The sequence below is a fragment of the Chanodichthys erythropterus genome, chromosome 3 (assembly GCF_024489055.1).
Source record: "Chanodichthys erythropterus isolate Z2021 chromosome 3, ASM2448905v1, whole genome shotgun sequence".
NCBI classification, from domain to species: Eukaryota; Metazoa; Chordata; class Actinopteri; order Cypriniformes; family Xenocyprididae; genus Chanodichthys; species Chanodichthys erythropterus.
In genome coordinates this window covers 27,943,953-27,960,002 of record NC_090223.1, presented here as the reverse complement: position 1 = coordinate 27,960,002, position 16,050 = coordinate 27,943,953, and the positions used below count along the sequence as shown (strand labels likewise).

At 36.5% G+C, this 16,050-nt stretch overlaps 1 protein-coding gene across 1 annotated transcript in view; it reads right to left on the bottom strand.

Annotated features, from left to right (window-relative positions):
- rapgefl1 (Rap guanine nucleotide exchange factor (GEF)-like 1) overlaps positions 1-16,050 on the bottom strand; it is a 55,620-nt gene that overhangs the window by 18,527 nt on the left and 21,043 nt on the right. Inside the window, exons 3-12 of the mRNA XM_067381629.1 lie at positions 13,151-13,301; positions 11,366-11,463; positions 10,590-10,702; positions 8,587-8,754; positions 8,283-8,380; positions 7,345-7,467; positions 5,619-5,797; positions 4,764-4,854; positions 4,333-4,383; positions 2,964-3,051 (exon numbers count right to left, since the gene is read on the bottom strand). Of these exons, the coding sequence (XP_067237730.1) occupies positions 2,964-3,051; positions 4,333-4,383; positions 4,764-4,854; positions 5,619-5,797; positions 7,345-7,467; positions 8,283-8,380; positions 8,587-8,754; positions 10,590-10,702; positions 11,366-11,463; positions 13,151-13,301 (1,160 nt within the window). The remainder of the gene's footprint in view (positions 1-2,963; positions 3,052-4,332; positions 4,384-4,763; positions 4,855-5,618; positions 5,798-7,344; positions 7,468-8,282; positions 8,381-8,586; positions 8,755-10,589; positions 10,703-11,365; positions 11,464-13,150; positions 13,302-16,050) is intronic.

Below are 16,050 nucleotides of genomic sequence, written 5' to 3'. Positions count from 1 at the left end.
GGAGGAGAATGCCTGTTGTTTAACGGATTTGAACGCTGTTTTTCATAGATGGTCTGCAGGAGCTATGAAAGTGTAAATTGCCATGTGTCTTCTGGGATAAAGATGTTAGAATGATGTTAGTAGATGACAGACAGTGTTATTTGTGTCCAGAAATGCTGTCTGATCTGAAATCCTTTCAATGTGAATACAGCAGGAGTCATATATATATATATATGTTAATGTGTAATATGAATGCATTTGGCATGTCCTGCAGTGAATTAGGTTATGCTGATTATGCTTTATGCCTGAGGACAGACGCCACGTTTTATCTTCATCATAAATTTAGATGGATAATACATTAAAAAATCTTTTCAAATGAATTGGGTGGAGATTTCAGACTACACAGCAGGGGCTAAAATTGTGACCTTCGAAGGAAAGATGAAGAGGTCGTTTGGGATGTTTGTTTGTGATGGCAGGGCGAAATGTGACACGTGTTGCATTTTTAATGTTTGGCTTTTTGTTAAAACCGCCTCAGAGAATCAGGTCAGGAGGTGAAGTGTGATGAACTCCTACTCCTCTTTCTCTCCTTCTGTCTTACTCAAGATTTAAGAAGCTTTATTGCCATTGTTAAAAAAGGCTTTCAATAAAAAATGATAAAAAGAATTAATATTGTTTACAATATCTGTAATAATAATAATAATAATTAAATGAGCAGTTCCAATAGGGTTCCTAGGCAATAATAATAATAATAATAGTGATAATAATGGTTTAATCCCCAGTTGAGATATGAAAAATAATGTGCTAATTAATTTGAATTTGACAGACAAATGTAAGTCCATGTATTGTAATGTTTAATATTATGTGTATACTATTTCTTAATATTTTGATTTAGTATTTATATTTTCAGTTTTCATTTTATTTTATTTTTTTAGTTTTGTGCTTTTGTCTTTATGATTTTTTTAATATCATTTTTTACATAGCTTTATAGCTTTAGTTTTTATTTCAGTTTTTGTCATTTTAGCACCTAAACTTTTCAGTTTGTTGCTACATTTCAAATTTTAGTTTAATTTTCTCATCTAATATATATTTTTTTATATTTCAGGTTTTTAATAGTTTTTGTTTTGTATGACAATAATAATTGTTTTCTACTTGAATATTTATTCCTGTGATGTCAAAGCTGAATTTTCAGCAGCCATTACTCCAGTGACCAGTCTTCAGTGTCACATGTTATCAATGTTGAAAACATTTGACAACAGCTGCTTAATATTTTTGTGAAAAAATATCAAGGTGCGTATATTTTTTCAGAATTATTTGATGAATCGAACGTTTAAAAGAACAGCTTTTATTTGAAATAGAAATCTTTTGTAAATGCCTTTACTGTCATTTTTTATCAACTTGACGAATCCCTGTTGAATATTAAAATGCTGCGAGGGAACTCAGTGTTTTGTTCATCCAAATGAATCAGTTTGCTAAAATGAATCAGACTTTTCAAGTTACTGGTCCTGTGTTCATTGTTTTTACTAATTGTAAAGCCTGTGTTTTGTATTCTGAAGCATGTGTGTCTCGTGAAGGAGTCATGTAATGTGTGTCTCACTGAAACGCAGAGCAATGCTCAGCAAAGACTTTGATGCTCAACTGATCCTGACAGGCTTGAGTCATGAGCACCTACAGGGAAGGAGACAGAGAGTGAAAAGACATGGAGAGAGACTACAGAGCACAGATGGGACAGGAATATAACAGCTGTGCGTATGAATGTGTGTAGAAATGTGGATGAGCATATATTTAAAGGTGTGTGTGTGTGTGTGTGTGTGTGTGTGTGTGTGTGTGTGTGTGTGTGTGTGTGTGTGTGTGTGTGTGTGTGTGTGTGTGTGTGTGTGTGTGTGTGTGTGTGTGTGTGTGTGTGTGTGTGTGTGTGTGCGCAAGTATGGTTTTAAAATCTGAAGGGGGAAAGAAAGCAAATTTGAGAAGCTCATTCAATATATCAAATATATTCTATATTTCTATTTTTAAAAAATGCTGTTTTTTAACTCTCTATTTATCAAAGAGAAAAAAAGGATCACAATATTTAATCAGCACAACTGTTTTCAACATTGATGATAATAATAAATGTTTCTTGAGCAGCAAATCATCATATTATTATAATTTCTGAAGGATCATGTGACACTGAAGACTGGAGTAATGATGCTGAAAATGCACGGGAATAAATTACATTACAAAATATATTAATATAGAAAACAATTACTTTAAATTGTAATAATATTTCACAATATTACACAGCCTTGGTGAGCACTTCTTTCAAAAACATTAAAACAAAGAATGTGAAAGAGAAAGATTGTAATAAAAAAGGTGCTAAAATGTGTCAATACATGTCCTGTTTTAGCCATTACTGTTGGAGAAAATGTGCCTTGAGCCTCCATTAGGAGACCTTTGTGTAATTATACATGTCTGTTTTTCAGGCAATAACGTGTGCATATAATGAAACTTTTTAATGAATCGCAGCAACAAAGTGTGGGTCAGATTTTGCTTTTATTGTGGGGACCAAATATCCCCTTAAGCTTTGTAAAATGACAGAACTCCTATATTGTGGGTCCACAAGGAAACCCATAAAGGAGCTAAATAATGACAATCTAAAAATGCAAAAATGTTTCTTTAATGGTTAAGTTTAGGCTTAGAGAATAGAAAATATTATTAGCCCAATGAAAAAAACAACAACAATATAAGTCCCATAATAAATCCACGTGTATCACTAATGCGTTTGCATGCATGCTGATCTCTGGTGTATGTTTGGCTGCAGGGGGTCTGCAGTCCTGCATGTAAAGAGCTGCAGAACAGAGTGGCGGTAATTAATGAGGCGGGTCCTTTCAGACCCACTTCAGATCACAGAGTCAGCCGCGGCAGGAGGCGACTTTATAGGAACACATATGGACAACAGCTGAAGGTAGATTGAGAGCACACTGGTGCTACTGTACATGTGGGACACTCACCCTTTAGCAGCAGTGGAGTGAAGGGTATGAGTGGGGCTCTCAGGCTTGCTAGAAGGTCTCGGTATGACTTGTGGTTCCTTGAAGGGTCCTGTAGCAAACATAAACATCGTCATAATTACAAATACTGTCTAATAATGTCACACCAGCCTTTAGAGTGACAAACTGTATCGCTCAGAAGTTGCTCTTACAGAGCTCAAGAGACTTAATGGGGTTCTCAGTTACACTGCATTCAAGTGTTAGCTTGAAATAAAGAAATACAAGTACTTATTTTATTATAAGTACTGAGTAGGAATGAAAACAGACACAAAATGAGACATTTTTGATGTACACAGATAAAGTTATAGTTATATTAGTTATAAAATGAACATTGATGATTTGGTCATTAGAATACAAGGATACAAATTGATCAAAAGTGACAGTAAAGACTTGTATTTTGCAACAAAATCATTTAATAACACTTTACTTTTTCTATAAGCTTTATGCATTATAAAGATATTCATAGTGTACATTATATCTTTTCATAAATAATTGTAACCAATGTTAAAATGCATTATAATATTTGCAGATTCATTGTTACAGCTGAAATTGGTTGTTTGTCATGTGTTTTAATGCATTTTACTTTCTAAAGGTGTTCAATGGATAAATAAGTATTATATATAACTGTGGTTACAATTATTCAGGAGATCATTCAATGCTTTATAATATGCATTACAAGGCATAATTAATGCATTAAAAATATGTTTTATAATGCATCATATATATGGACTTTAAGTAAAGTGTAACCAAAATTTCTAAATGAAATAAATGCTGTTCTTTTAAGAGTCCTGACAAAATATATCACAGTTTCCGCAAAAATATTAAGCAGCACAACTGTTTTCAACATTCTGACATTTCATCTCAAGAAATTCAACATTTCTTGAGCATCAAATCATCATATCAGAATGATTTCTGAAGGATCATGTGACACTGAAAACTGGAGTAATGATGCTGAAAATTCAGCTTTGATCACAGGAAAAATTACATTTTAAAATAAATTAACATAGAAAACAGTTTTATATCATAAAAGTATTTCACAATATTACTGTTTTTACTGTATTTTTTAAATGCAGCTTTAGTGAGAAACCAGATAGAAATTTTGAGCTCAAACTAAGATCTCTAACTCTCAATCTTTGCAAATCTGAGCACCATAAGATATTATTAAGTAATATTATTAAGTTATTATCTGTTCTGAAACTCTAGAGAAGTCTTTTCTTCAAGAGAAAACAGGAGACCAAAGCAAATGTCAGGGTTCTCCATTTAATCTCATTTCTGTCTAGGAGAAACAATTGAGATATTAAACAGATTGCATTTGTGATTTTTCTTCACTTACCGCAGTGCTCTCAAACTGCTGAAACTGCTTCCGGAACTTTCCTGGCAAACCCTGCCAAAACACACATACATATGCAATTAGTAACCGACACATTTCACGTGCCAATTCAAACTCTATTAGGAATCGGATGGATGAAAACCAACACATATGCAACACAAGACATATGAAGCAAAAAACAGGATTTATGGGGTTTTGATTTTATTTAAAAAGGCATTATCGGGGACAGGTGGACATGGAAATATTTCCCTCGGAACGGCACAAGCTAATTCAGTTCGGTTGCCATGACAACTGCTAATAGCCTCCTGCCAAGAATAACACTCGCCGGTTCTTAGGAACGAGAGTAGGCAGAGGTGCTAAGAGACTGTGTGTGAGTGCGAGAGAGAAAGAGAAGTGATAAAGAAAGAGGTAGATTAACAAACAAATGCACTCACTTCCCAGGTCAGACGTAGGCGGCTGACTGCAGGGTTGTCCAGTCCCAGAACCAGCGCCAGGAACGACAGCAGATCCTGCTGCTGTTTACATCTAAAAACACACACACAATAGCACTGATTACATGCACAGACCTGATAGAGAATGAGACACTGCTGTTATTGTTATCGAAATCATCTAAAACTATTAAAAATCATATTTGGTACATGGAAATACAGATTAAAAAATAAATCAATAAATATTAGATTAAAAACTTTGAAACTACGAATTCTGTAGTATAAAAATGAGCAATTAAAAGTATTAAAATGACTAAAACTGACATAAAAATAAACTGAAGCAATGTAGAATCTGTAAACTGTAAAATGACTAACAAATAACAAAATTACTTTAACTTAACCTAAAATAATACTTAACCTTAATACTAAAATAAACTAGAATGTGAATAAGAAGTGAATAAACTTGAATAAAAAGCATTGCATTTTTTTCCCCTGAAGTCCACTTAAGACATTAGTCAAGATTTCTTGCAGCTAAAACAAATTAATTTAATTTTACATAACTAATTTACATGCATCTTTGAATCAAGCAGGCTTTTTTTTTTTTTTTTTTTGCCGCTGGGCCATTAAAACTACATGCAAATGAACTCTGCTCTGATTGGCTAACCTCTTTGCATGTGAAATAACTGCTAGCACCCCCTTCAAGCTGCTGAATACTGAACAGGTGCTGATATACGTGGGTGGTCATATGTTAACATGTCCACAGTTCTGACGTCAACACCATTACAATTTCTGAATAATTCATTCTTGTCACCTTCATAAGCGGATTCAGCTTGTACCCTACACAAACACATATACACTCACAAGGCTGCAATCTTTATGAACTTGCGCAGTAGCTGTATCCTCTTTGGAAGCGACTGGCACTGCAGGATCTCTGTGGCGACCCAGTGCTGCACTTCACTGCATCGCTGCAGGATCAGCTCCAGGTTGAGGGGGCGCCAGCGGGCCTGTTCCCCATGGAACACGTAACACACAAACTCCACCTGTTCAAACAAACCCAAATAAAAAAAAATCAAACGAGAGCAGGAACAAAGACACAGGGAAACATTGCATAACGTGCCATAAAGTTTTGTTGTTTTTACATGAACTTTGCTATGCGACTAGCCTTGAACCTAAAGCCACTTTCCTAAGGCATACATTTGATTGCAATGGAAAACTACAGAGTGTGTCTTGTAGCACTTTGTAGTAACCCACCCTATTAAAAATAGTAGTGCTGTCAAATCAATTGATAGCGATTAATCACATCTAACACAAAAGTTTGTAAATATATAATATACATAATATACAATGTTGAATACACACACACACACATATATATATATATTTTGTTTATAGTTTTTGTATATATATATATATATATATATATATATATATATATATATATATATATATATATATATATATATATATATATACAAAAACTTTTAGGTTAGATGTGATTAATCACGATTAATCATTTTGACAGCACTAAAAAATATGCATACTGACAGCTTAAGACATGTTGTTGACCATTTTAGGACATTAATTGTTAATAATAGCATTGTTATATTTATTTCAGTATTATTTTTATACTATTATAGCATTTCTTAATATTTTCAATTATTTTCAGTGCTTTTATTTTAATATTTTCAGTTTGTTTTTTTGTTTTTTTGTTTTTAGTTTAAGTTTTAGTATTTATGTAGTTGTAATTTTTATTCGTTTTTGTTTTATATATTTCTATATAGCTTTAATTCATTTTTATTTCTCGTTTAGTAACTTTAGTACTTCACCAATTTTAAGTTCAAATTTAACATTAAATTTTATTCAAGGTTAAGTTTTTTTTTACCTAATATTTATATTAATTTATATATATATATATATATATATATATATATATATATATATATATATATATATATATATATATATATATATATATATTATATCTAATTTCAGCTTTATTTCAACTCCCGAAATTTTTTTTATAGTTTTATTTTTAGGTAACAATAACAACACTTTTGTTTTTTTGGGGGTTTTTTTTAGAAATTTTGAAGGAAACTGAAGCATAGAAATAAACATTACAACTTCTACAGTCTGAAAATCTTAAACTGAGGATCACATTTATTTATGCAAAAACCTTAAACATCTTAAAAATTGAGTTTACTAATAAAAAGTAAATAAATAAATGTTACTCATTTAAAAAATATATATATTAATTGTAGCTCAACTGATCATGACACTAGCAACTAAAAAGGTCAGGAGTTTGATTCCCACATTCATATGTGTCTTGAATGCACTGTAAGTTGCTTAGAATAAAAGCATCTGCCATGCATATAAAAACAACAATTAATAACCAGTTTAATGCACAGACCACAAGGAATTTGTCCTTTGAGAATGAATTTCCTGATATCTGCCAATTAAAATAGTGGGAAACATGAAATATTTTGATATTATTATGTGCACAATGCAATAAAATAGCTGTATGCTGGACTGTGAGTGTGTGGGGAAGAGCTGCTGAATGCTGATGATTTGAGGGCGGTAGTGTCCTGACCTCGTGCACACAGCTGAAGAGTTCCCAGTCGAACACCACCAGCTGATTGGCCACCTCCTCTGCACTCATATCATGGAGTTTGCTGTCGCCTGGTGACCAGTGGATCTCCTCAGGGAGAGGTATCTGACCGACAAAGAAACGTGGATGAGGACCAGAATCACCAAAAACACTGAAGGGTACAAGTCAATATGGGGTTTTCAATAACATTTAGTGCCCCCAAGCCTTGAATATTTGCTTACATCCTTAGGTTTCTAACCATATTTTCTCTCACACAGCAAAACTGAAATTCAAAGTTCTGTCATGAAACTCTAGATGGTGCAGGCTGAAATCATGCTTGAAATCTTATGCTTGCAAACGTATCATTCTCTATAGGGCACAGCTGATTGGTTCCTGCTGTATCAGTAGCCAATGAGCTCGCTACTCTACCTTCAAATACTTAGTCAGCATTTTCTGTAGCAGTTGCAGCGCGCTTTCTGGAACCCTCCACCTTCCCCAGCTCCACCTGTATAGATCTGTTACGGGTAATTCACATATGCTATATTGTACAGCAGCAGCATGTCTTACTTGCTCACAGCAGCAGCAGCAATGTAGCAGATCAAAACATATCACCTGACATCAAAATTGTTATATCCATTACCATGCCAAACACTCCGAGAGTTTTCATGACAGAACTACAATTTCAGAATTTAAATAACTGCAGCTCTCTGTTTGACTTGTGACGAGATACTACTTTCAAACAAGATTCTGATGGAAATCTAATGCTTTCCAAACCACTTTCTAAACACTATTGTAGGTAACACTTTCACTGAACATTGTAATTCATGGTGTTCGACACACAATAATCATAAGTGAGCATTCCAGTGTGGGCATTTATGGTTGCTATTTAACAGAGTCTCCATGGTCACACCACTCCCCACCCCCCCATCCACGGTTCTCACCAAGCTCTCGAGCTCTGAGGGCTCGCAGGCGAACAGGTGGGTGTTGACGCCCAGTGTGGTGAAAACGGCCTCGTCGCTGGGACGGAACACAGCCTTCTCTGAACAAACACAGATTAGATTGTGATGTTAAAGCAGATGATCGCAGTCTTTTCGAAAAATGTTGTGTCCCCAAACAGTGAATCAAGGTCTTGATCATTATAATCTTGGCCATACACAAATGATGTTGTGTTTGAGGTTTTAGTGTGCAAGTGAAGTTTTGGTAAGTTTGCATGGTGTTTATATGTACAAACTTTAGTGCTCTTACCTCCAGATGAGGTGACGGCCACCAATATAAGGTTGGCAGGTTGGGTGGGCTGGTCCTCACTATACTGGAGCTTCTCTCTCACTAGAGCCAAGATCTCCCCGACCCGGCATGAAAGACGGCTCCGGATGGTCACGTACGAGTGATCTGGTGTGTAAACCCTGCAGAAGACTAAACAAAGAACAAATAGTCAATCCTGCTCTCCAACACAAAGTCAAATTTGCTTTTGTACCATTCAGTTGAACTTTTAGGCAACAGTATCAGTTTCAGGATTCTTTGATGAATAGAAAGTTTAAATGAACAGTATTAATATAGTCTTTACTGTCTTATGTATGTATAGGTATACACCGATCAGGCATAACATTATGACCACCTTCCTAATATTGTGTTCGTCCCCCTTTTGCTGCCAAAACAGCCCTGACCCGTCGAGGCATGGACTCCTCTAGACCCCTGAAGGTGTGCTGCGGTATCTGCACCAAGATGTTAGCAGCAGATCCTTTAAGTCCTTTAAGTTGTGAGGTGGAGCCTCTATCCTACAGATGGCCAAGTCAACACCTCAAACTCGTTGTTGTGCTCCTCAAATCGTTCCTGAACCATTTTTTGCTTTGTGGCATGGCACATTATCCTGCTGAAAAAGGCCACAGCCACCAGGATACCGTTTCCATACATGGTCTGAAACAATGCTTAGGGAGGTGGTACGTGTCAAAGTAACATCCACATGGATGGCAGGACCCAAGGTTTCCCAGCAGAACATTGCCCAAAGCATCACACTGCCTCCGCCGGCTTGTCTTCTTCCCATAGTGCATCCTGGTGCCATGTGTTCCCCAGGTAAGCAACGCACACACACCCGGCACACATCCACTTGATGTAAAAGAAAACGTGGTTCATCAGACCAGGCCACCTTCTTCCGTTGCTCCGTGGTCCAGTTCTGATGCTCACTGTTGGTGCTTTCGGCGGTGAACAGGGGTCAGCATGGGCACCCTGACTGGTCTGCAGCTATTCAGCCCCATACACAACAAACTGTGATTCACTGTGTATTCTGACACATTTCTATCAGAACCAGCATTAACTTCTTGAGTAATTTGAGCTACAGAAGCTCGTCTGTTGGATCGGACCACACGATCCAGCCTTCGCTCTCCAAGTGCATCAATGAGCCTTGGCCACCCATGACCCTGTCGCCGGTTCACCACTGTTCCTTCCTTGGACCACTTTTGATAGACACTGACCACTAAAGACCGGGAACACCCCACAAGAGCTGCAGTTTTGGAGATGCTCTGACCCAGTCGTTTAGCCATCACAATTTGGCCGTTGTCAAACCATTTTTCCTGCTTCTAACACATCAGCTTTGAGGACAAAATGTTCACTTGCTGCCTAATATATTGCACCCATTAACAGGTGCCGTGATGAAAAGATAATCAGTGTATTATCTGATAATATTTATATTATCAGATAATCACCTTACCTGTCAGTGGTCATAATGTTATGCCTGATCATTGTGTGTATATATATCAGCATCACCTTCACCCATTTATACTGAATCATTATATGACAAGTTAAATGAAAGATCCAAAACTTTGAATAGTATTAAGTATGTACAGTATTGACTTCCTCTCCATTCACCAGTCGCAACTCTGACAAAAGCAGAAACTGGGTCACTGGAGGCTTCAGGGTAGCAGCGTTTTGTACTGTCAGATTGCCTATTGATTAAGGTCTGGGAAATCACTTAGCTTGGCTTGAGCCACTGCCTTGACAAAGAGACCCATTCCATCAGATGAGCTCACTGCATCTATAAAACTTGGCAGACGCTACCCCGTGACCCGATTTGTCATCCTGGTCTGAATGAAGTGGAAGCAGACTGGCACTTTTACAAAAAAACATGAATAAGATGATTCACTAACGGTATTCTCGTGGGCGTTATTGCACAGCTAAGCAAACGCAAAGTTAATAAACTGTGGTCAGTCTGTGCAATATTTATGCATTCTATTAAAACGCAGTTTCAAACGTACTCTCGTCTGAGCCACGGAAAGCCTCTCGGGGCTGCAGGCAGGCGTCGATACGTCTGAAGTGTCGGAAGAGCGGGCGAACTTGCTTCTTGCGACTTTCCTTGTCTTCCTCGGCTCTGTTGGATAGGAGGAGAAACAAGTCAGGTAGCTATTCCAGTGTAAATAACTAAAGTTATTTGTCTCCAAAAGATGATTAGAAACCTAAAATTAGTTTGGTTATGGCATCAGGGATGGAAAATGCTCTATGCATGGGCAAGGTATTTGAGGACCAGTCATGGCAGGCTCTTAAACTATTTGTTATGACTGGACTGCAAGAAATTTTAAACTCCAAAATGCCAAAACAGTGGAAATGACATTCTGTTTACATGGCATCTTTATAATTTAAAGTTGCAGAAAGACCAAACATGCCATTGACAATTTAATGTCAAACAGAAAATATGCAGGCCTATTTTATATAAACTGGGCTACAGAAATAAACTGTTTAAGGGTTTATGAAAAGACTGCTGCCCTTTTGAGAGGCTTTTAATGACACAATCGAAATCGAACACAATACATTAAAGTATTAATCTGGTTCTAAAGCTCTTAATGGGCAACTACATGCGCCACATTTAATACTTCACAACTCATGCTGTACTTCACAAAACTAAGAGGCCCTGAGTCTTCATGTATTAAATGATTTCATGTTCCTCTATGATTTCTGCAGCCATTATAGCTCATAAAAGACATTTATAGCTTATATTAATATTCCACCTTGAGGGTGAAGAGGATTTGATGCTTACGGGCTGTGTAATATCTCAGTCCAGCGCTGAAGTTTCAGGACGTCTTCCACCAGTTCAGGAAAGCGACTGAGCTCCTGAACGGCGCACAAATACAGATCCTGAAACCATAAGTTGGATTATTATTAAAACCAGGAGGGAGGGAATAAAGAAGAAAAAGCAACTGATGATTACGAAAAGTGAAACTCTTTATATACCAACAATTTATAAATTATTTCAGTATTTTAATATTAATGAAAAATCACAATGTATAAAACAAAGTTGTAGTTTATGGTCTGACTTCTAAAAACATAGCAAGGAAAATAGAAAAAAACAAAATATCACAAACAGGAAAAATGTTTGGAGCACAGGAGATGGGAAGGCAAAAATGGCAAGATTCTCCTTAGTGGGGTTATGTAATATGTTTTGATCCAATAGTTTTTCTTATACCAATGATGATACTCCAAGAACTACACAAAAGGTACAACATAAACCAGTCTGCAATTAGGTTTATTTTTCTAAATAAATTTCTAACAAAATTTATGAGGTTTACGCCTAAAACAAGAAGAAAAAAATCTCATTGGGGTATGAAAAGTGATCTTAACTCAATATATATTCTCTAAACAAGACTCATGTTTCTTTCCAAATCAATTAATCTAGTTTAAGGGAATTTTAGGTCATTTTACTGACAAATACTGCAAATAATTGGGTCATTGACGAATAAGGTTTTTAAAAGTGTAAAAAACATGATGGAGATATAATTCATTTTGAAGTTTTATTAAGTGTTAACAATGAGATTATGTGGTTTTTATAATCAATTAACACTGCTTTTGTCATTTTTTACAAGATGGACAAAATTTGTCACCAAAAAAGTCAGTTTAACCAAAATTTCAGTTTTCCATAATGAAACTTTTGGTTATACCAATTAATGATAATTTCAAACAATGCAAACAGGCTGATATCTAGCTAGCTAGCAAAAGAACAATCAAACATTTTATATTTAGTGCAAGTTTTTAAAATATCACAACATTGTCCATGTTTTATAGCGGTTGTACCGAATGACCTGATGTTTCGGTACACGCGTATGAAGAAGTGAAAAGATGAATGTTTCAAATAGTTAGTTACTTTGCTTCATAACCATGTGGTCCTTTGCAGGTGTCTGACTGATGTCACATCCTGTCACATGATATTGACCACATGACTTGATCCAAAACAGTCATTTATATTGGTTACTCCGAATGACATCAATGAAATTAATTTTTCCGGACATTCTTTCTCATAACAAAGCAACGACTTCTACACATAATTTTAATACCATTTTGCACTATGTTGATATATGATGTTAAAAAATCATGCCAGAATAAAACATACATACATTTATTACATTTTAAGATGTTTTAATCACAAATGAAATAGATGTATTGGCCTTTTAACCAAAATCTTTAAATCTTTAAAATGCCTTTATATGTAGAAAAATATAATTAAAATATATTTTGGATTCAATAAAATAGATCTAGTTGTACTATACATACTTTGGATATCATATCTTTGTTTATTATTATTATTAAGGCCTTTGGACAAAAAAATGACCCGACTACACTGAAACATTATGATCATTTTCAGTGTCTATTTTGAGTTTTTTGTGTATATATTTTTCTATTGACTATTTATTTTTTAATATTTGAGTATACATTTTTCTATGTGCTTGTGAGTTTGTTTTTAGCTTTTTATTTGTGTGATTTATGTGCATTTGAAAAAAAAAAACATTTATGAGTATTCCTTTGAGGTTTTAACACACGTGTGCAGTACCTTTGGGAAGGTGTTGGAGCGATCTCCCTCCTCCTGCAGTAAGTCTCTGTATGTGTCCAGATAGCGGAAGGCCACAGTCAGAACTGCAAGTTTCCGCTCAGCTCCATCCCAGCCAGGCCAGCCCTCACCCTGCTTACCCTCTGAGCTGAATCTGAGCCAGGAGTTAAGAAACAACACACCCACGAGCCAACACATACACACCTGCGCTCATAACATGCAGTGAATATATTTGAACACACATCAGACAGACAGACAAACATTAGATAGATAGATAGATAGATAGATAGATAGATAGATAGATAGATAGATAGATAGATAGATAGATAGATAGATAGATAGATAGATAGATAGATAGATAGATAGATAGATAGATAGATAGATAGATAGATAGATAGATAGATAGATAGATAGATAGATAGATAGATAGATAGATAGATAGATAGATAGATAGATAGATAGATAGATAGATAGATAAATAGATAGATAGATAGATAGATAGATAGACAGACAGACAGACACACAGATGATAGCCTTTTGCCTATTGTAGCCTAAAACACAATATATAGCTGGTGTTTTTCGGCACAGAAATTGTATAGAGTGGGTTTGCGGAGTACATGTGGATAAACACATACTCAGACAGCCGCTGTCCGATCACCTGACACAGATGCCGCACTGGAAAAACAAAATCTATGCCTCTGTGGCCAGACAGAATAATTACAACCTTTGAAAAGTATTGAGGGCTATGGAACACACCCATCACACCCACACACACACTCACACACACACACACGCTACAACATAAACACTCAGAGAATAGGCTTTTATGTTACTCACACACTTACATAAGTCAAGTTGGGGAAGAAACACAAAAGCACTTAAGCAAAGAGATACACGTAAAATGACCTAAAAATCTGCAAAGACTCCCTGTCCCCAATCCTACCACTCATATGAGCAGGAAACCTGAAAGGCGGACTAAATTTAAAGTGGAGTATCCTTGAGCCTCTCTGCCTATAATTAAAGAGTTCCCGACACCCCGTCTAAAATTGACACAACTATTCCCGTACAAAAAAAGCCCAAGAGGAGCTTCTCCAAATGGCATCCCAGATCTAGTAAATCTATATCCAGAGCCGTCACCTCTGCTTGGATGCCGAAAAAACAGCAGCAGTCTGAGCCACTGGGCAGCTGCAAAAGATGAACTCTGTTCCCTTGCACGAGTCCTGGATCGCGGTTTGGAGCCCGGCCAGGCCGACTCCATCGGGAGTGTGTGTGTGTGTCAACGTGTGAAGAGCTGACAGCACTATCAGTCCTGACTGAAAAGGAATCATCCTGCTTTGAAATCTTTTTATTAAACCCCTTAAATGAGCCCTGACTAGTGGGAAGCGTTGGAGACGGGTCTTTTCTTAGCAGGAAGCAGACATGTTGCCACAACAAAAAGATCTGATTAGGCCTGGATTAGGTCAAGTCATAGACCAGGAAAAAAAGGTGTGGAAAGTAGAAAGATAAATGCCTCAGGAGGAGGGAGAGGAAAGAGAAAGAGAGGAGTGGATCATAAGGCGAGGTGGCGACGGCAGTCAGGGAAGATTAGCGAGGGTCGCTGATTACCGCAGAGGATCCGCAGCAGACACGCTGCATTAGGAGCACTGAGGCATGCAGACGGGCCTCCCCAGGAATACCTTTGTGCTTAAAATCTGCAGACAAGCCCCTCAGACGCCATTATGGTCTGGATGGGGGGGCTATGGCACTCACAGAAGGAATGTAGGTCACCAAATAAGAGGGGACTTATGCAGAGAGAGAGAGGGGTGTCCTCTGCACACACACACTTATACACACTCGGCCTAAAGCAAACAAAACAAACACATTCCACTCTTCTTATCTGAATTTAGGCAACCCCTGAGGGACGAAGGGGGTGGGCCCGCAGAGTCTGATAGAGGTAGGTTAGCATTGCGGCTAATTGGTAAATCATTTTGACCCAAATCTTAAGCAGCATGTGCGACTGTTCTTAGCCCCCTGCGGTAGAGAGACGCCGGGCTTCTCGGCTATGTTTGTTGACTGTTTTTAGCAGATAATTCAGTTAGTTTTGGAAGTGTTTTGAAGACTGACAAGGTTTCAGTTTTTCTGGAGTGTTACAAAGTAAACAAACTGATTGGAGAATGTGTTGGGAACTAGCATAGCTGTCACTGCGATAATTCAATTTCGACAACATAAACAAACAAAACTTAATAATAATTAAGTTTTAACGTTTAATGTTTCACCACAAAATTTCGCCAGAAATACAATTAGTAATTTAGATGTGATTTAACCAAGTTCTGGGTCGAGTCCAGATGGTACACTCTAAAAAATGCTGGGTTAAAAACAACCTAAGTTGGGTTAAATATGGACAAACCCAGCATTTGGGCTGTTCTGACTCAGTGGTTGGGTTAAATGTTTGACCGACTTGCTGGGAAGTTTTATTTGACTCATCTATTGTTTAAAAAATACTATATGGCTGGCTTAAAATGAACCCAAAATAGGTTGAAAATTAAAAATCAGACACACAATTACCAGAGGCAACAGTAAAAATTAAGAGGTGAACATTTATTAATAGGCAATTTAATACATGTTTATTATTTAATGATTATTTATAAACTTATTAATAAATGTTAATTCCCAACATATTTCGGGTTCATTTTAAGCAAGCAATATAGTCATTTTTAAACAATAGTTGAGTTAAATAAAACTACCCAGCAGGTTGGGTCAAATATTTAACCCAAACGCTGGGTCAAAACAACCAAATCGCTCCATTTTTTAACCCAACTTGGGTTATTTTTAACCTAGCATTTTCTAGAGTGTAACCTTTGGTCTGAAAAACCATAAAGCACAGTCATGTTAGACTTTGAGTATGTGAAATTTATGGATGCAGA